Below are 21,115 nucleotides of genomic sequence, written 5' to 3' on the forward strand. Positions count from 1 at the left end.
CGCTTTATTTAGCCTCAAATTTAAAAGATGCTCGAAGGAAATTTGCATGAGTGTAGGGAAGGTGAATCTAGAGTTGCACCTAGATGGATCTCACCTGATCCTGGGTGCTTGAAGCTAAATTGTGATGACCCAAGTTGGGTTATCGAGGCCGTCAAGTTGGGTTATTGTGATGGCTCAAGTTGGAGTTCTTAGAGGGGAGAATAGCTCCACAAAGTGAATTTGGCAGATTCAACCCGATTTTGGCTCTGGTTGGATTGGCATTTCCTTGGGTTGGGTTGGGTTTGGATTGGGAAAAGTCCTGATTTAATCTCGGGTTAGGTTAGGGTTGAGGCCTTGGCAACCCAACCGGACCCGACTGTCCTTCTATTTTATCTCGATTTTCTTAGGGTAATGCTCTTTTCTTGTATTTTTCAGTTTAGCCAGCTAGGTGAACCCGAACCCAACCCGATAGGTTAGATGGGTTGGGTTAGGGTTGAGACTTTAGAGGCAGGCAAGAGGCAGTTGTCCTTCACATGGGAAGGATTGAAAGGACCCGATTGCCATCGTTCACTGCACCTCGGTGTCCCAAGTAATGAAATGGGGCGCATTTATGATTTCCCTTTTTCTTTCATTACAATTTTCACATGAATCCTGTATTCGAGATTATCGAGCTTTCTTTACTTACTAGTTGCAGACCCGTGTGATGCACGGGAAAAAAAAAGGTAAATGTTAAGTTGAAAAATGTGTCCAAAAATTGTAGAGAAAAGAAAATGCATGTAAATGATTCACAAAAAGAAACTAAGTTAAAAAATTTGAATGATGCAAGTAAAGAAGAATTTCAGGGAAACCCATATTCAGAAAGTAAATTCATAGGGAGAAATAAATTTTCATCTCGACCACTGAAAACTCTCTTCACCCATTTCTTAGCGTTACATCTCCATGGCTGCTAAGAGTGACCGCAAAGGTTCGAACAAAAAGTACTCTGCAGTATGCACGCATGAAACAAACATGCTTCACAATCTACCATATGGAAGATGGGGTGGAAAATTATTAAAGAACCTAAAAATTACAATCAAGAATCAATTACCAAAGCAAAGAACACACTCTATAGTTTTATGAAGATTAAAACTCGTGTTCGTCAAAAGCTTCGAAATAAAAATGCCATTACATAGCAAATCAACACTTTCATCTACAAATATAAATATGAAACAATTATCAAAACACCCATCCATTGTAATAAAAAGGAAAAATACCCATCCATTGTAAAAAAAAGAACCCCAGCAAGGTAGTATGATTGAGGAATGTGTATGTACTCCAACAGTCCATCCTAACACTAACGAGATGCAACTTTTTGCGTAGAAGTGAGCGGGATCAAACCTCCAACATGTAGATTGTCACACACACAGCGGGATCAAACCTCCAACATGTAGATTGTCACACACACAGCTCTTCTAAGTTGCTCAATTACGACGACCTGTGGATGACAAATGAAAGAATTACCATTTCATTCTTTTAGGTTATTTAATTCCTCAATTTTTGAAACAATGATATGTACTAATCTCAAATAATTTACATATGCAGGTGTATCTAGTGAATAAAAGGAAGAAGAGAGATTACTCTGATAAATAAAGTAGCATAAGATGCTAACACTGTAAGCTATATACCATGCTTGAGAGGAATAAATAAAACAAAGAAGAGACAGTCGTTAGCTATTAGCCCATTCAGGAGAGGACCCAGATAAATACAATTGCAGTAAAGGACATAAGGGGCTACCCCCATGTCTAAAAGAGTGTTAGCAAAGCGGCCATACGGGGTTATACATTGTTGGGAATACCAAAAAGTCATGAAAACCTTAACATTAAAGACGACGCAATTTCGGCAGCTATATCTGCTGAAACAAATTAAATTTAGAGATTTATGGTTGTGGCATTCATTTGATGGCAAAATCATGCAGGGAAAGAAAAATGGGACCTAAATATCCAAATTTAAGAGAAAACCCCTGCAAACATGACTCAGATGCCACACTAAACCATTCACGTCATAAGAAAGAAAATATATGACCCATAGTGAAAAATTACAGATATGGAAAACACCCTCTGGGAAAATACTCACTAAATGTGTTCCCCCTTTTGCTCTCTTCAACAAAAGAGTATACCTAAAAAAAATTGAAACCCGTCTCAAATAATTAAAAAGAAAACGTATAAAGAAAAGGAAATTCATGAAGTTACCACATGGCCAAATTTCATGTATGTAGAGATGATTTGAATCATTTGCTTAAAAATCAGTTCAATAGCAAGAATCACTTGAAACTTAAGTGAAAGAATGAGTCTTAATAGGAAATACATGCAACTATAGAATCCTCTCTCATTTGATACAGAATAGGCAGAGCACTTGAAAGTTGGGAAAGGCCTCACTAAGAAATCCATGCAACTATAACAAACAATCACTTATGCATATAAAAAGAAAGCATTGACAACCATAGAATCCTCTCTCCTTTGATGGTATCATCTCTCCAGTCCCTTCTCCATCTCCCCAATGAATTTAGATGCACCAAGAAATACACTAAGATTGCATGCTATTCTTTTATTCCTTTTCCCAAATATTAATGTCAACTTGAAGTTTTTTGTCATCGCTGTGAACATTATACACTGCAAATTTGAGCAACCAGAAATGGCCATGATGAGTCATCTCATCCAAAATCTGATGAAGATTGACAAAAATACTGAACCATAAGAGAATGGATGCATGGAGTGATTTGACTTACCTGCAACGTAGCAGCAAAGCCAAGACCAGGCTATCATGGTATGAGTCTATGAAATATTACCATGGAAAGCATCTTAAGTTGCAGTAAAAGCTTGGGAGGCAGTGTCCTAGTCTTACCAACCCATGTAAAAATTTTGGAACCACAAAGCACCAGAAATACAAAAACTTCTTATCTCGTATTGAGACACCCAAAAAACTATTTTGTCCATTTCTACCAATGGAGATCTGTAGAAACAGGGAAAAAAGTTTCTTAGACATTGAATTACCATCTCTACCAATGAACTAAAAGGAATGAATTAACGGAGGATAGACGTTTTTAAAATGTCATTAGAGTTGAGAATTACCGATAAATGCAGAGCAAAAAACAATAAAAATAAATATATTTTTTGTGCGAAGGAGAAAGTGCCAAAGCCTGATACAAAAAATGAAATGAAAAGAAAATATATAGCTTTATTACCTGATGCAAAATCCGTGGGCAAAAAAGAGAGCAAGAGGTTGTTGCTTACATCTTACACTCATGTCACTGTGATCCTTCCCCGATCTCATCCTGCATTGGAGGAAATTCCGAAGTAGATATTAGGGCTTCTATTCTTTCATTGATGAACAAAACTTGGCTTCAGTTGATTGATTTGCCTTGGTGTTCTTTCCAATCCTGATACAACCAAGTCAAATATGGGGATTTTAAATTACTTAAAAAGCACCCCAAATATCTTCTGTAGAGGAAATTTGAGTGAGATTTGGGGATGCTACAGAATTCCTTCATTCCACTCAATATTCGATCATTAGAAAAACCCACCGTTCCATCTTCGTCTGCAAGAGAGTGCCCGCGAATCGAACTGCTCCATAGCTACCTACAGAAAAAACACCAACTAAAAACCCTAAAATAAAAAAACTCATAGAGTCCATCTACAGAAAAAACCCAAAAAAAGAAAAAAAAGAAAAAACTAAAAATAATACCCTTTACCAATCAGTTCGTGACTCGTTACTATCGTCGGCCAAGCGACCTTGCGATCCACTTCCAGCCAGATTAGTCAGAGATCGATACTGGCCAGCGCCTCTTTCTGAGATCAATCGCAGCAAAAGGAGGGTTTGAATAAGAGAGCAAGAGAGCAGTTTGGGAAAGGGCGAGAGAGAGATTGATTAATAATGGAGAGAGAGAGAGAGAGAGAGAGAGAGGTTTTCTTTTTCTTTTGCCGTTTAACTTGCGAGCGGGATAGAAGAGGGGCTGCCATTAATCGATATTTATTTATGGAGGCGTATTTGGAAAGAGTATTTGTAAAAGAAGCAACTTTTGGAATTCCTAACGTGTAAAACAGGATTAAGACGGGATCCTTAAAACGCCGTGCTGTAAATCAGAGACAAAAGGAGAAAGTAGGCGAGAATGAGGAGCGTTGCGCAAGACCTTTGAAACGTTTCTCTCGCCATGTTGTAAATCTCCTAATTGCGCATTAATTGCGATTCAAGAGACCTTTGTAATATACGGGATGGAGAGGGGTTGACATGTATTCCCATGTATTTAAGCACTAAACAGTACCATTACAGTAGTAAATCCTAAGACAACTTCAGTGTAGCAAAACAGCAGAGTACATGGAAACAGAAAATAAAGATACTTAGATAAATACTTCATGCCATAAATTCTCAATTTAAGCAATCATAGAGCTCTGGATTCGATAATCGAAGTGTGGGGATAGCGACGAGAGGAATCCTTTTCTTTAAGACGAGGCCGAATTTATCTTCAAGATCCAGCTCTATCCCTTGAGGTAGACTCCATTCGAAGGAATGAAAGAAGGAAGCCAAGATGATAGTTAACATATTTTCAGCCAAGTTCATCCCTACACAGACCCTCCTTCTAGACCCAAATGGAAAGAAACAGAAATCACTACCCCTGAGGTCTAATTGCCCATTGTTTGCACTGAACCATCTCTCCGCCAAGAACTCATTAGGATCCTCCCAAAGTGAAGGGTCCCTCTGTATGGCCCACGCGTTAACGAAGATCCTGGCTCCCACTAGGATGTGGTATCCACAAACTGTAGCTGGTATGCTTGGACAGCGGGGTACCAAAAGAGACAGCCAAGGGCGAAGACGGAGCACCTCTTTGGCTACCCCTTCGACATAACGCAATTGGGGAAGAAGAGACTCTAGTAAAATGTTATCCTTCCCCACCACTATGTCTAGTTCTTTCCTGCGCTTTCTTAATAATCTCTAGATTCATTAACATCTCCAACACCATTCCGATGTGGTCAAAGTCGTCTCTGTCCATCCAACCAATAAATCCAGCAACAGGGCCTTTACGTGGGACATGCTCAATTGAGTTTTGGGATCAGATACATTGTGCAGCTGCAATACGATATCCAGAAAATCCTGCTTCTTTCTCTCCTCCTCCTGCTTTATTAATCTCTGTCTGTTGATCTATGATGGTGTTAAAGATCCGATCGAAAAACATGATGTTCCTCTTTAGTTTGCGCTGCGTGCCTTGCACATCCAACGGGGCTAAAATTGGATAGAGATCAGAAATATTGGGTTTTCCCAACAGAAGCGCATTATCTTTGAGCACCTTCTCAAACTCCACTGCTATAGTATTCCCTTCTGCTCCGCTGAGTGTTCCACCCCATAGTGTGCTGGTCATGGTGTTGAAGATCGTTTGAGTTATGTACTCACCCACATTAATCGGGGTCCCGGCTTTCGCATATAGTTTGTTGATCGTCCGGCAAACCTCCATTTGTCGGACAGCCCGGCCCACCTCAAGGTTGGTGCTGTTGAGGAAATCATGGACAGAGACCAATTAAAGTATAAATGATTAAATAACACAAATCGTAACAGCTTAAGTTTTTGGAGAAAGCTATTGCCTTATTCAGCTCCTAGGTTCAAAACCCAAAAGAGGGGGCCACATGTGCGACGTGTACATCTAACCTGGCCCCAAAAGAGAGGTGTCATACCTGATGTGGAGTATTGAAGTATAAATGATTAAATAACACAAACTCTAACAGCCTAAGCTGTTGGAGTAACTGGTTGTTTCACAAGACCTTGCAGAGTAGCATCCGCAACTTCACAACGTTTCCTTGATATTAAAAATCCATTTGTATGGCCAACCCTAAAAAAGAAGGGCCACATATGACATGGTTTGTTGAAGTATAAATGATTAAAGAGGAATTCTAAACTGAGGGCTGCCGTTGCAGAAATGGGCTGAAAGGGCGCCCACATGTAGGGAATCAAACCGGCTAGAATTCACCCCTAAAAGCTAGCCGTTAGAGGGAGGGTGTCCATTCCCTTATAATCCATCCCCATCCAATCCACTTTACCAATGTGGGACTATTTGCTTTTGCGTGGAACCCCAACAATCTCCCTCTCCACGCGGTGGCAACGCGGACAATCTCGGCCCTCCACGCGGTGGCAACGTGGACAATCTCACCCCTCCACGCGGTGGCAACATGGGATCCACGAGATACTACACCGGGGTTTCCGAGATCTTCCCCGAGGGACATTCCCGCCCTCGGAGGCAAACCGGGGTTACCACACCCTAAGGTCTGATACCATTTGTAGGGAACTTAACCGGGTAGAACTCACCCCTAAAAGCTAGCCATTAGAGCGAGGATGCCCATTCCCTTATAACCCATCCCCATCCAATCCACTTTACCGATGTGGGACTATTTGCTTTTGCGTGGAACCCCAACGCCAAATTAGCTACAACGATGGTTCTGCATTTAATACACTGACTTTCAACTATTATAAATTCACAACCATCCCATGTAGCCAATGGCCGGGGGCACCCTTTCACCTCATTTCTGTAAGGGCGCCCTTCAGTTTTGAATCCCTCATGATTAAATAACACTAACTCTAACAGCTTAAGCTTTTGAACTAATTGGTTGCTTAACAAGACCTTGCGGAGCATCCGCCATTGTGCTCCGTAGGGACCCCACGTGATGTTATTCAGGCCGTATGTTAGGATCTCTACCCTGTCCATTGCATAGTGATTGGTGAAGATTGTGTCTTGGTAGGATTTCTTTAATTACAGATGGGGAATTTAGTACGATGCAGAGCTTGGTGCCGAGTCGGAGCTTCATGATCGGGCCGTACCTTTCGGCCAGTTTGGCGAAATAATGGTGGAGATCTGGTTCGAGAAACGGAAGGTTGCGGTCATCTTTGTGGGCCCGGCAGCAATAGCAATGTGCCCTTGCCGGATTTCTTGATCATCCATGACACCCAAGAAATCACAACAATCAGAAAGGAGAAAGCAAGGACTGCTTTCTGATTTGATTGAAGGGAGAGGGTTGGAATAGCCATGGCTAATCTGAGCTGGAAGGCTCAGATATGATTGGGTATTTAAAAGAGCTGAAGGAGACGGCTTTGTTTGAATACAGAATGTCCGGCCCATTAGTCTTTTGTTGCTTGCGAGTCTGTGGGGGGCAGTTCGTCTCAAATATCAACTAAAAAGACATGACCAAAGAGCCACTTAAGCTCGTGTTCAGTAACATTCTCTGCCGCCCCTAAAGAGCCACTGAAGCTCGTGTTTGGCAACCATTCTGTGCGTAAGAGATGCAAAATAATGAGATATTCCAAAGCAACTCTGACCCGCTTATGAAGATTCTCATTATCTCGTTTCTTCCCCTGTGGGCTAACGAGGACAAGAATGGTTACAGAACACCATGGAGTCACATTAACTTCTTCAGAGACCAAAACAAAATGGAATGACATTATCTTTTCCCCTTTGTCTTTTCTTAAAAGAGATTTGCTAGGTGGACCATTGCAGAAGGCATTTCGCTTCTGCAATTTCGCGGGTGGGCTGTTGCATGAGAGAGCAGCCAAATCTGATGAATTAATTCATTAAGACAAAATTTGAGCCTATGTGTCTGCTCTCTCATACAACAGCCCATTTCTGAAATGCCTTCTGTGATAGTCCCCTAGCATATCCTTTCTTAAAAATACACTATTTCTAGGCTAATGATGTTGGCACTATCATGTTTTTATAATTGTACTAACTCATGTTGTCGTTTATTATTTAAGAGATTTGCTAGGGACTTTTGCAGAAAGGCATTCTGCGGCTGGCTGATGCATGAGAGAGCAGCCGCCTCAGATGAAGTAAATGAATAAGACAAATCTGCTGAAAACGGAGCCGGTGTGGCTGCTCTCTCTCTCTCTCTCTGCTCTCTCCCTAAGGGCACTTTTTAATAGGGGTGAACATCGTTTGAAAGATGGATTGATGAGTTCTCTAATTGGGTGGAGGGTTTTTCATTATCATCTCATACTTTTAGGAGATCGGCTAATAGCAAGGGAGATATGTTAGCAAAGGAGGGCGCTTTTAGTGCGGAATTGAAAGTGTTCGATTTCCTCCCCCCTTATTATGGCGTTGTTTTATGTTGATTTTTGCTTCTTCTTGTTTGTATAGTATTGCCTTGATCATCTTAATGGTTGGGGTTTTCCTGCTATTTCTCTTATTAATGAATTCTTTTCCATTAAAAAAAAAAAAAAAAACTACGTGAAAGATGAAGAACCACGAAACAAGTATGCCCTCTTTTGACCGTTATATCATAAAGCAGAAAATCAATGCAATTCTTCACGTGTTAAGCTGTGTAAATTAATCAGAGAATCCAAAACTCAATAGTTTATAAAAGAAAAATGATATCGTGACAAGGCGTAGGACTGATGGGAGAACCCCACATTTGAGAATGTTCCATGCTTACGTCACTTGTGATGATGTTCCCCATTGGCTATTTTTCCTAAAGAATAAAGGCTGATGGTACAATGCACCCGACATTTTAAAGCGAAGAATGCAAGAATGAAGGGAGTCCTTGCAAAAATGAGATGAAAGGCTCTCCTATTGGCTGCACATCACCAACCTGCTTTTAACACTCGTTGAATTTTACACATTTTAGAATGGCGTACGTGCAGCCAATGAGGGAGCCCTTTCATCTCATTTTTGCAACGGCTCCCTTCAGTCTAGCATTCCTAGGACCATGATCATCTAGAAATTTGAGTTTTGCTTAAATTTGAATTCAACGACTCATTCGAAGAAATTATGACTGCTATTTGGAATGGTTCGTGGATTTAAAGTGGGTCTTTAGTCTTCCCAAACTAAGTTTTCCCGGGCGGGCCCATTTTTAGTTGAAATTTGAAACCACCTGCTCCTTGCTCGTGAACTCACAATCAACAAAAGACTATCATATCTGGTCCAAACAAAGGCATCTCCCTCATCTCCTTTAAATACCCCTATCATATCTAACCCTTCCAACCCACACTACCCATGGCTCTCCCAACCCTCTCCCTTGAATCAAGAAATCCGGCAAGGGCACATTGCCAATGCCGCCAAGGATTACCCATTGTGGGTTACCTTCCCTTTCTCGAATCCGATCTCCACCGTTATTTCGCCAAACTGGCTGAAACCCCAGGCCCGATCAAGCTCCGCCTCATACTAAATTCCCCATCCGTAGTTGAAGAAGTCCTCAAAGATCAAGACACCACTTTTGCCAATCACTGAGAGGATTATCACAAACTGGTGATAAATTCACCTCCTTATGTGATGAATTCACCACTTTCACCGCTTGTGACACAACAACCGGTACACGGCAAACTACAAACCGAAACCGGTAATCTCTCTCTCTCTCTCTCTCCAACATGAACATTTGGTGTGGCCCAACAATTAATTTTTTTAGGGCAATGATAAATTCGCACTCCTGGACTACGCATACGCACCCCTGATGCCCTGATTTGACGTGAACAGTGCTAAACTTTAACGCCTTTTGACGTCAAATCACGTTATAAGGGGTGAGTATGCATAATCCAGGGGGTGCGAATTTATCATTGCCCATTTGTTTAACTCTTTGAACATGGTAGGCCCCACCCATATTTTCAAGATGGCATGTACTTTTACACTATAGGCCCACACCATAGGATGATCCAAACCGTCCATTGGATAGGCCACAAATTATAAATAGGTAGTGCCCAAAAATTCATTTCCCTAGGATGATCCCAACCCTCCGTTCTATAGACTCTATAGATCGGAGGGTTGGGATCATCCTATGGAAATGATTTTGGAGGCACAACCTACTTACATTGTAGCCCATCAAATGGATGGTTTAGATCATCATATGGTTTGGGCCGTCCAGTCCATTTTGAAAAACACTTGACCCTACATGCTTACACCATATAAAAACTCTCATAACTAGTAGTCTCTTTTCTATCTTTGAACACAAGTTACCCAACATTTAGTGGGGGCCAACAATGAATGATTTAGATCTTTGAAGAAGATGGATACCATAAACTTGTTATTTATTTATTTTTATTTTTAAATCAGCTTACTTTGTTCGTAGATCAAAACCATTCATTTGTTGCAACCCAGCGTAAATAGACATAGCGGCAAAACAACATCTGCCTAGAATGATCCTAACTCTTCAATCCGTGGAGATTCATATATGGTGTCGTCATATTAGGTCATATTTTTTGGGCACAAACTTTGAAGCTCAACAAATGAATGGTTTCGATCTTCAAACAAAGTGGCCTAGTGAATTTTCTAAAAAATACGCCCCATATGATGCATATATTTCGAAAAAAACAATGACGCCTGCCTTTTCGAAGATCCAAACCATTCAGTTCTTGGACCTTAATGTCACTAGACCCTGCCCCAAAAATCAGCTCCATTGGATGTTCCTAGCCCTTTGATCTGTAGATAAACTACACCATCGAGAAATCACTGTAGACCAAAGGGTAAGGATCATCCAATGGAGATGGTTTTCACAGTATGTATGGCGTATTTAAGTTGGGGGTATACCAAATGAATGGTACGGAACTTTGAACAAGGTAGACACCACTTTATTTTAAAAAAGAATACGTGAACCTCAATATATACACCATATAATGTCTATTATTAGAAAATTCATTGCGACCATTATTCCAATATCGAGTGCATTTGATGGGCCCAATTTAAATGGGCTTTCCTCGAAAATCATCTCCATATGATGATCCTAACTCTCTGATCTGTAGAGGCTTATTGGAAGTTTGGATCATCCCACGTACGGAGTTGATTTTTTGGGCAAGGCCTATTTACCTTCGGGACCAACAGATGAAAGGTTTAGATCTTCAAATCAAGTGGGCCCAAGTATTTTAAAAAAATACACATTTTATGATGAGGACCTTCTTCAAAGATCTAGACCATTCATTGTTACGCCCCACCTAGGGTTTGTGCTCCAAAAGAAGAGAGAGTAGTTTTTTAGAACAAGTACAAGTGGGGCCTATCTGGTTCAAAGATCTTAACAATTCACTTGTTAGGCCCCATCGAAGGTTCATGTTTGAGAGAGAGAGAGAGAGAGAAAAAGAGAGAGAGAGAGAGAGAGAGAGAGAGAGAGAGAGAGAGAGAGAGAGCTAGTTGTTTGTACTAGTATGAGAGAGCTAGCTGTTGACTGTATGGCCCACACCCTGAACTCACTGAACCCTTGAAGGAGATCTATTTTTAAAAAAAAGAAAAAGGGAACCATTCTATATTTGTGTTAGCTGGCCGATCTTATCAACCCCGTCATAGGTTATTTGGAGGTTCGGTTCCTTAGGTCCTCTTTGTACAAGCCCATATAGGTCGTCTTTGTACAAGCCAATAGATGGAGTGCAGGTGGTCACGCTTCACTTACCTCGAAGAGCTATTCTTCAAGGCCTTTTCACCTTATAGGTTGAGGCTGAGGCCTCTTGTCAAAAGCCTAGTCTTGTTACACGCCTGGCGAGCCTTGCTCTTTATGGTCGGGATCCAAACCATCCATTTGATGGGCCACAATGTAAATTGGTTGTGCCCCTAAAATCATTTATATAGGATGATGCAAACCCTCCGATCTATAGAGGTTTCCATAATATGCAGTTTCTCTATAGATTGGAGGGCTAAGATCATCCTATGGGGGATCATCATATGGAAATGACTTTTTGGGGCACAACCTACTTACATTTTGGCCCATCAAATGGACGGTTTGGATCATCCTATGGAGTGGGCCTATGGTGTGAAAGTACATTCCAGTTTGAAAAATATGTGTGGGGCCTACCATGTTCAAAACAAAGGGAAGTGATATATCCGGCCCTTTGGATTACTTGGGACACCGGGTTTAATAGTCTGCTACCAGTTGTGAAGCCACAAGCGGTAAAAGTGGGTGAATTCATCATAGGTGCCAGTATGTTTTTTTTCTTTCATTTACCATAGGATGCCGATATCAATAAATCAAGTCAAATATAGCGATATTTAAAATCATAATCCAACGTAGAGGAGTCTCTATCTGGAAGATATTATTTATCCGCGTTTACAACTTGAGTTTTATCTCATTTCTTATTTTCTGGCTGTTATCTTAAAATGACATAACTACCCCTCCCTATGTCACGTGGTGTGTAGGGATTTGTTCGGTTTCGCTGTCATGTCAACGTACGTGATCCGTTCCCATTTATATTTATATTTAAATTGTAAGTTCAAACACCATTTGAACGGATTGGCGACTGACTACTGAGAGTTTAATACGCACAAAAATGGGGTGCGAACTTTGTAAACATAAAACAACACAAAACATATACACCCTCTTTTGACCGTTACCTCAAAAAGCAGAAAATTCTTCCCACATGTTAGTTAGGCAGTGGAAATCGGGAGAATCCAAAATTAATAGTTTATAAAATGAAGAATGCTAATTGGGCGATCGGCTAATGGGGAGGCGGATGCTTTGACTAGGGGAGGGGTTAGCCGTATGGGTTTGGAGTGGTTTGATTTTCTTCCTCCGTAAGAGCTGTATTTTTTCGGTTCTTCTTTTTATTTTTGTGTTTCTTTTTCTCTTGTAGTGGTCATTTTCAGTCCACATCCCCTTCTCTTTATTGAATTTTCTCTGCCATTTCAAAAAAAATAAAATAAAATGGGGGCTCCCTTTCAACCCATCTGTGGTGGGCGCCCCTGAGTTTTGCATGGTGGGGGGATCCAAGGTCGCCCTTCATCCTATTTGTGCAAGGACGGCCCACCATTATAAATGCACCATGAGAGAACATCCACATAGGATCACTTTTCAGCAGATTTTGTCTTATTCATTTAATTTATTTGACGTGGTTGCTCTCCAATGCAAAAGTCAGCCCCGCAGAATTCCATAGGAGTTAGATTATAGATAGATGAGTGACCAAAAGGGTGGGGCCTACTCCATATCCAATACGGGCTGATGTTAAATATACCCGAATCAGACCACAAAAATTTTATATATGATAGTGGACCTACAATTAGAGGGAAAATGCCCTCCTAGCCCTCCTCAAAGGTGAGAAAGGAAACCTTACAAAAACCAACATGATGGCTAGCTTCAGAAACCATCTTGATTGTTTAGCATAGCCAGCCTGAATGTATCCTGTTTGACTATTTCAAAGAGAACCTGAACTCTATCCTAAAAAAGGTCCATCCCCTCTAGCAAAGTGGATGGGTGCTTAGATGGTACTCCTAACGAGGAAGGGCCCACAAGAGCGAGTTGATTGTGGACTATAGGGCTGACTGACTCTTTCCATCATCTTCTGGCATGGGTCTTCTAGTATGTATCTGACCTGTATCTTTATTCGGCAGCAAGCCTGCCTCGAGGTTACATAGTCTTGTTGTGCTTCTCCGACTAATTGAAAAGTAAAGCCCTTGGTGGTGGCAGAAGAACATGTAGGAGATGTAGGAGTAGCTGTACTTCCCTTTCCTTTCTTTGGTTTGGACTTCTTAGGACTGGTGATAACTTCTGGGCCTGATTGGGGTAGGACATTGGGCATTGGAGATTGGGGTAATGGGGAGTTTGTTGGACAGTCAGTAAGGCTAGGGCTGAGTTTAGAGGAGTTGTAGGGCTTGCTTGAGCATCTGGTGCGGATGAGGTTGTGGTAAGTGTATCCTGTATCAATCCTAGCAAGGGGATCTGGGGCAGTTGAGGGCTTAACAGCAGTGCTAGAATGAGAGGAAATGAGAATGGGTTTGGCCATTGGATGTAGATTTTTAATTTTTGCTATCCAGGAGATTTGAAGTCAGGACCTTTGCTCTGATACCATGTGAAACAACCAGTTATTCCAAAATCTTAAGCTATTGGAAATAGCATTATTTAATCTTTTATACTTTGGCAGGGTTTTCTGACTGGCTTGAGATAGAAGACTGCAGGAGCATATTTCTTTGTTTCATGAAAAATGATATGTGTTCTGCCTCTGCTTTTCTATGCATTTCATCTTCATCCGATGCATTTTATTCTGATTCAGTGCCATTCCCTTCCGTGATTCGATCATCTGATGGTTGAGGAGCTGTAGTGCCATGTAGTGCCACTACCATCCTTGCTAGTTTGGTCTTTTTGGTTTTTCTGGAATGATACTTGGACCCAACTCTTTGTAGTTCCTTCTCTAGTGACTTTCTAAACTGCAGTATCATTCTTTAGTTGATCTAAGGACTCTGGTCCAGTCGCTGGTTGATCCATCTTCTCAGGATTTGCAGAGGCTAGGTGATTGGAAAATTTATAAATGGTTTCCTTATGGCCGAATTTGTGACAACAGTTGCATTAGTTAGGAATTCTGTCGTAAATGACCTTCTGCCATCTTCCTTTTTTCCCAGAGAAACCTAGCCATAAACAATTAGCGAGATCATTGATTCTTAGTTCGACGCAGAGTCTTGCAGCGTCGGTTCTGAATCCTATGGAAGTAGGGCCAATTGATTTCCAGCACTCTTCCAACCAAACCACGCACAGAGACAAGAAAATCATCCTCATAATAGTGGGAGCCCAGGGAGGGTGATCCATACAGGAGCAATTGGGGGTTCTTCACCTAGAGCATAATCTGGTGTCCACCTTAAGAACCGGAGTAGGAGACCTTGAATCTTGATGTTGTTTGCCAACCAGACTGCCATGAAATCACTATCGGTACCAAGTCTAATGAGCAGGTGTCTCTTGATCCATGGTTGTTACTATGGGATCTTTCGAGAGATAGAGCTTTTGTTTTAGTGTTTCTCTGACAAGGGTAAGAGGAGGTCTTCCGTAGGAGCATTTTGCAATTAGCGAGAGACAGAAGTGAGCAGAGCCCTTCAGGTTATCCTCACTGTTTTTTTTTTGAAGATGACAATATATCAATAAGGGTTTTGCTAACGAGTGCCCTTAGGGCACTTGTTAATAGGGGTGGACATGATTCCGGTTTGAACGGAGGAACCGAACCGAACCGAACCATTTGTGCCGGTTCGGTTCGGTTCCATTTCTATATGGTTCGGTTCCGGTTCAAAAATCCAGGAACCGGTGAAAATTCGGCTCGGTTCTGGGTTTGGGATCCCGAACCGAGAACCGAATTGGTTTAATGAGGGCTTGATTGCTTTGGATATTAGGGCCTGACTATTTCCCAAATTTGTAGTTCATGGCTTCATGCATTGTCAAAATTTGTGCATTATTATCCCACCTGTTTGTACTTCTTCATACTTCATATAAGTTTTGCATTGCCCAAATTTGTCCCTGTTACTGTTACTGGTAGTGCTTGTAATTCATATATAAACAGGGCCATTGGTGAAGGTTGGGTAAACCCAAAACCGAACCGAACCGAACCGATTATATATGGTTCTGGTTCGGTTCGGTTCCACACATATATGGTTCGGTTCTGGTTCCAATTTCAGGGAACCGATTATACATGGTTCGGTTCTGGGTTTAGCCCAAAACCGAACCGAACCGAACCATGTCCACCCCTACTTGTTAAGCATCATTTAATTGCCTTTGGGATCTTGAATTTACATACTTTGAGGAAAAAATCTCAAACCATGTGTAAAGGTCTAAAAGTATGTGAAAACTAAAGTTCCCGAGGGCAATTAAATGATGCTTAACGAGTGCCCTTAGGGCACTAGTTAGCAAAACCCTATTAATAAAGCCAATAACGTGTTAGTTCATGAGTAGACTTAATTAGACTCTTAGTGGCCCGAGAATTTAGGGCAGTTTTGACATATTGTGTGGCTGATGTCTTATGGTTAGCGCCGAAATGCCTTTCCGTCAAATTCCCAAGGAAATGCATTAAAATATAGTACTTGTAAATGTCCCCATGACAATCGAAAACCTTAGATATTGTAAACTAATTTAAAGTCATTAAATAGGGTGATGATAAATTCGCACCCGCTATTGGATGATTCACACCCTTTTAACTACGTCAAAAATGGTGTGAATCATCCTACACGGGGTGCTAATTTATCATCTTCTATTAATTATACCTAATAAATTCAAATTCCTCTGATGGATCTGTGGTTCGCTAAACATAATTTAAGCATTAAACAGTACCAATACAGTAGTAAAACCTGAAGACAACAACTTCAGTGTGGCAAACCAACACACAGTACATGGAAAGAGAAAATAAAGATACTTAGATAGATACTTCATGCCATATTATACCACCATCACCTAGGCTTATTCGATCATTCTAAATTTAAGCAGCATAGAGCTCTGCCTTCGATAATCGAGGTGTAGGGATAGCCACAAGTGGATTCCTTCTCTTTATAACAAGGCCAAATTTCTCTTCAAGATCAAGCTTAGTCCCTTCTGGTAAACTCCATTCAAAGGAATGAAAGAACGAAGCCAAGATAATGGTTAACATCCTCTCTGCCAAGTTAAGCCCTGCACAGCTCCTCCTCCCAGACCCAAATGGAAAGAAACGAAAATCGCTACCCTTGATATCCAATTTCCCATTGCTTGTACTAAACCATCTCTCCGGCATGAACTCATTAGGGTTCTCCCAAAATGACGGGTCCCTCTGTATGGCCCACACATTAATGAAGACCCTTGCTCCCTTTGGGATGTGGTATCCAGCAACCGTCGCTGGCACGCTTGGCACGTGGGGGATCAAAAGTGCTAAGCCCGGGTGAAGACGGAGAGCTTCCCTAGCCACCCCTTCTATATAAGGTAATTGGGGAAGATGAGATTCTAGTAAAATGTTATCCTTTCCCACAACTGAGTCTAGTTCTTCTTGTGCTTTTTTAATAGTCTCAGGCTTCATTAACATCTCTGACATGGCCCACTCCGTTGTGGTGGATGTAGTCTCAGTCCCTCCCACGGCTAAATCAAGCAACAGGGCCTTGACGTGGGACATGGTCAATTGGATTTTGGGATCAGAACCGTTGTGTAGTTGTAGAAGGATATCCAAGAAATCCTTGGTTTCTTTAGCGCCTCCTTCAGCTGCTTTATTTATCTCTATCCGTTGATCTAAGATGGTGGTAAAGATCTGATCGAAAAACGACATGAGCTTCTTCATTTTACGCCGCTTACCTTAAACATCCAAGGGGGCTATAATGGGAAAGAGATCGGAGATGTTGGGTTTTCCCAATAGATCCACGATATCTTAGAGCACCTTTTGGAACTTTGCTGCTATAGTAGTCCCTTCTTCTCCATTGAGGGTTCCACCCCATAGTGTGCTGGTCATGGTGCTGAAGATCGTTTGAGTTATGTACGCACCCACATTGATCGGGGTTCCCGATTTGGCATACAGTCTGTTGATCGTTCGGCAAACCTCCATTCGTCGGAAAGCCTGGCCAGCCGCGAGGTTTGTGTTGTTGAGGAAATCATGGACGCAAACCTGTTGAAGTATAAATTATTAAATAATACGAAATCTAACAGCTTAAGCTTTGGGAGTAATTGGTTGCTTCAAATGGTATCAGAGCTATTGTCGTGATGGTATTAGAGCTATTGCCTCACGACACGTAAGGCCTGGTTTCAAAACCCAACAACTCCTTATTTAAAAAAAAAACATATATGGCCAACCCAGAAAAAGAGGGGTCACAAGCGATGGGGAGTATTAAACTATAAAGGTGATTAAATAACACTAACTCTAACAGCTTAAGTTTTTGGAGTAATTGGTTGTTTCACAATATATACATGATTAAATAACACCATCTTAGCAGTTTATGTTTTTGGAGCATTTGATTGTTTCACTTGGTATAGAGCAATTGCTTTAAATCAATTAGTAACCCTACAAGTCCTTGATATTAAAAATCCATATGAACGGCCAACTCAAAAGACAAGGCCACTTATGCGGCGTGTACATCCAATGCAAAACAGGCAGCCACATGTGCCACGTGTATGGCCAACTCAAAAAAGGAGGGGCCACACATGAGGGAGAGTGTTGAATTATAAATGATTAATACGACCAACTTTCACCGCTTAGGCCTTGTTCGTTTAAGATCGTAACAACCAATTGTATGCCCAAACCGATTATTGGACTCCAACTTAAGAGTCCAATAATCGATTGGAGCCCGCAATAAGTCGCAACAATCTAAAGCGAACAGGTCATTAACCTTTTGGAGTAATTGGTTGTTTCACAAGACCTTGCGGAGCATGCGCCACTGTGCTCCGTAGGGACTCCACACGATGTCATTCCCGCCATATGTGATGATTTCTACTCCAGCCACTGCGTCATGATTGGCGAAGGTGGTGTCTTGGTCTTTGAGGACTTCCTTCACCACGGATGGCGAATTCAAAACGATGCAGAGCTTAGTTCCAAGACGGAGCTTCATGATGGGGCCATAGGTTTTAGCCAGTTTGGCAAAATATCTGTGGAGGTCTGGTTCGAGAAACAGAAGGTTACCGACTATCGGTAATCCTAGTGGTCCTGGTGGCAAGGGCAACATGGCCATGCCGGATTTCTTGATCATGCATGCCACCCAAGTAATCACAACAACCAAAAAGGATAAGGCAAGGATTGCATTCTGTGAAGGATTTGAATGAAGGAAGAGGGTTGGAAGAGCCATGTCTAATCTGTGTTGGAAAGCTTAGATCTGATGGGGTATTTAAAGGAGATGGAGATATTTTAGTTTGGACCCACAATGTCCCAGACCAGTTGGGGTCGGCTAATGAATCCCTTAGAAAATTTTCAGGATGAAGGTGAAAGAATCTACTTGGGTCAAAATGACTAGGTCTAATCATGGCCCTATTTGGTCTCGTCTACATGGATCATTTTCTTCCATTCTATTCTATCCAAGGCCATGTTCCTTGTCATGTTCCTAGCCATCAAGTCTTTCCTCATCGTTTCTACCCAAGTAGGAAACTAAGTATGGAACTAATAAATAGCCTCTTCACATGTTAACAACTTGAGTTTACCTTAGTTCCTTTTTTCTTGCTGTTTTTTTTTAAATAGTAAAACTACCCCTTCACATGCCATGTGACGTCTTGCCGTTTTTTTTAAATAGTAAAACTACCCCTTCACATGCCATGTGACGTGTAAGGATTTGCTCAGTTCGACTTCCGTTGTCATACCAACGTACATGACCCGTTGCCATACTAACGTACATGACCCGTTGCCATACCAACGTACATGACCCGTTGCCATTTTCATTTGAATTGTAAGTTCATATGCCATTTGATCGAGGATTTGGTGCATAAAGTCCAAACATACTATTCTTCCTCACACGTGGAAATCAAGAGAATCCAAAATCAATAGTCAATAGTTTAGAGATGGTTAGCGGGATTCTTCCCCCAAAACCCTGGTGGTTCATGGAGTTCTTTGTAAAGAGATTTGCAAACAATGAGGCAGACCGCCTAGTGAGGGCCAGCCAATCGGTGTAGTCAAGAGATATTCGACTTTCTATCCCCGTGATTGTCTTTCTCTCTTCGGGGACGGGTCCCATGGGGGTGTCTACAGGCTCTTAATCATTTAACTTATAAAATACCTATTTCTCCATAAAAAAAAATGAAACTGATATTGTGACTAAGAGTAAGAAGGATGGGAGAGCCCAACAATGAGAATGTGCCATGTCTGCAAAAAAAATAAAATAAATAAAATAAAAAATATATATGTTCATTTCCCTAAACCTAAGGTAGGGGTGGCAATGGTTCGGTTTGACCCTCAAACTGAACCGACCAAAATTTGAATCGGTTTGGTTTTACCAAACCGAAACCGAACCAAAACCTAATTTTCGGTTCGGTTTCGGTTCGGTTCTGCCAATTTTGCCACCCCTTACTCATAATCATTGGAAATATTCAGTTTCGGTTCGGTTTGATCCCCAAACCGAACCAAACCGAAATTTGAATCGGTTTGGTTTGACCAAACCGAAACCGAATTTTCGGTTCAATTTCGGCTCGGTTCCGGTTCGGTTCGGCCAATTTTTTGCCACCCCTAACCTAAGGGTTGGCTTAGGTCATTTGTTATGATATGGCGAGAACCCATTTGTTTGGTCGCCCGCCCAGTCTCACTCTCGGTCTCCCTAACTTTACTCATTATAAAATAGGGTGATGATTATATTCGCACCCTGGAAGGATGATTTGCACCCCATATAACATGATTTGACTGGCGTCAAAAGTCTGCCACAATTTAGGTGATAAGGTGTGCGTATCATCTACAGGGCGTGCGAATTTATCGTCTCCCATAAAATATCTTCCGTCCTATGCATACTAGTGGTTACTAGTTACTACTAGCCAAGGTTTAAAATTTCGGTTTCGGTACTGGTTTCGGACCAAGGAATTTAAAAATTAATTTCGGTCGAAATCTGGTACATAACCCGAAATGATTATTTTATTTAATATTAAATTTCAGCCGAAATTACCGAAATTTTGGTAAAATATTAAATTAATATTAAAAAAACAGTCTTTTTTTGTCAAATTTCCGAAAAACCGAAATTTCGACTGAAATTCCAAAATTTCCGGCGAAATAAATGACCGTTTTGGTTTTGGTCAATTTCGGTGTCCGTCTCCACCGAAATCCGAAATTTCAGTCGAAATTTAAAACCATGCAACTAGCATGAGTGCATTGAGTGGCCAAAATGGTGGGCCCTACTCCATACAGAACAAAAGCTGATGATAAATGTACCCCTTCTTTTAATGTATATTACTAGCATTAATGGTCAAAAGGGTGAGGCCCACTCCATATCGAATAAGGGCTGATGTTAAATACACCCCCCATTTTAACCACTGCCACCCCTGTAGTGTCTTTATGACTATTTTCTTTTGTTATTCAACCTCTGCGAAGGGGCAGCCCAGGAAAAAAAAGGGGCAGATTTATCATTACCCAAAATATGTAAAATCGTAGGCACAACCCTTTGCATTAGTTAATCGATGGTTTGGGGCCTCCGACCATTGTGCATTATGTGTGGAAGTGAGCGAGTCAGTGGCCCACATGCTAATCCACTATACGTACATGAGAGAGATTAGGATCTGGTGTAAGATCCTGGACCTTTTGGGATTTCCTGAGGTTTTCCTGCTGACATGCCAGCCTTATTAGTTGGAGTTTTGCTCCTTGGCCACCAAATGGCAAGACCTTATGGAACGTCGTATTGAGGGCTTCATTTGGGTGTCGTGGGAAGAAAGGAATACTCAAACTTTTAAGTGCTTTTATCTCATTCTCCATGATTATCACCTTAGTTACTTCTTGGGCCAAAGTTCTTCCTCATTTTGCGCTTTATTTAGCCTCAAATTTAAAAGATGCTGGAAGGAAATTT

At 41.4% G+C, this 21,115-nt stretch overlaps 1 protein-coding gene and 1 long non-coding RNA gene across 34 annotated transcripts; both read right to left on the reverse strand.

The window, feature by feature from the left end:
* Window positions 1-1,062: 1,062 nt before the first annotated feature.
* Window positions 1,063-5,520, reverse strand: LOC143884034 (uncharacterized). 32 transcript variants are annotated; one of them, XR_013252677.1, is made up of 7 exons: window positions 3,707-5,515; window positions 3,539-3,593; window positions 3,376-3,394; window positions 3,249-3,289; window positions 2,457-2,967; window positions 2,092-2,134; window positions 1,063-1,453 (listed from the first exon to the last, which is right to left on the reverse strand). It is a non-coding gene; the product is annotated as an uncharacterized LOC143884034 (long non-coding RNA). The 32 variants fall into 32 exon arrangements; XR_013252675.1 differs by having other exon boundaries at window positions 3,200-3,289; window positions 3,539-3,589; window positions 3,707-5,514; XR_013252673.1 differs by having other exon boundaries at window positions 3,200-3,289; window positions 3,539-3,611; window positions 3,707-5,514.
* A 10,421-nt stretch (window positions 5,521-15,941) lies between these two features.
* On the reverse strand, window positions 15,942-18,505 carry LOC143882594 (flavonoid 3',5'-hydroxylase-like). 2 transcript variants are annotated; one of them, XM_077386060.1, is made up of 2 exons: window positions 18,011-18,505; window positions 15,942-17,262 (listed from the first exon to the last, which is right to left on the reverse strand). In XM_077386060.1, the coding sequence occupies exon 2, from the start codon at window positions 16,939-16,941 to the stop codon at window positions 16,120-16,122; it is 822 nt and encodes a 273-aa protein (XP_077242175.1). In that variant the 5' UTR covers window positions 16,942-17,262; window positions 18,011-18,505; the 3' UTR covers window positions 15,942-16,119. The 2 variants fall into 2 exon arrangements, with proteins under 2 accessions (XP_077242175.1, XP_077242176.1); XM_077386061.1 differs by having other exon boundaries at window positions 18,011-18,484.
* Between the last annotated feature and the right edge of the window lie 2,610 nt (window positions 18,506-21,115).

This window comes from Tasmannia lanceolata, unplaced genomic scaffold (assembly GCF_043159265.1).
Source record: "Tasmannia lanceolata isolate RefF3 unplaced genomic scaffold, GAP_Taslan_0.1 ptg000008l, whole genome shotgun sequence".
Taxonomy (NCBI): Eukaryota; Viridiplantae; Streptophyta; class Magnoliopsida; order Canellales; family Winteraceae; genus Tasmannia; species Tasmannia lanceolata.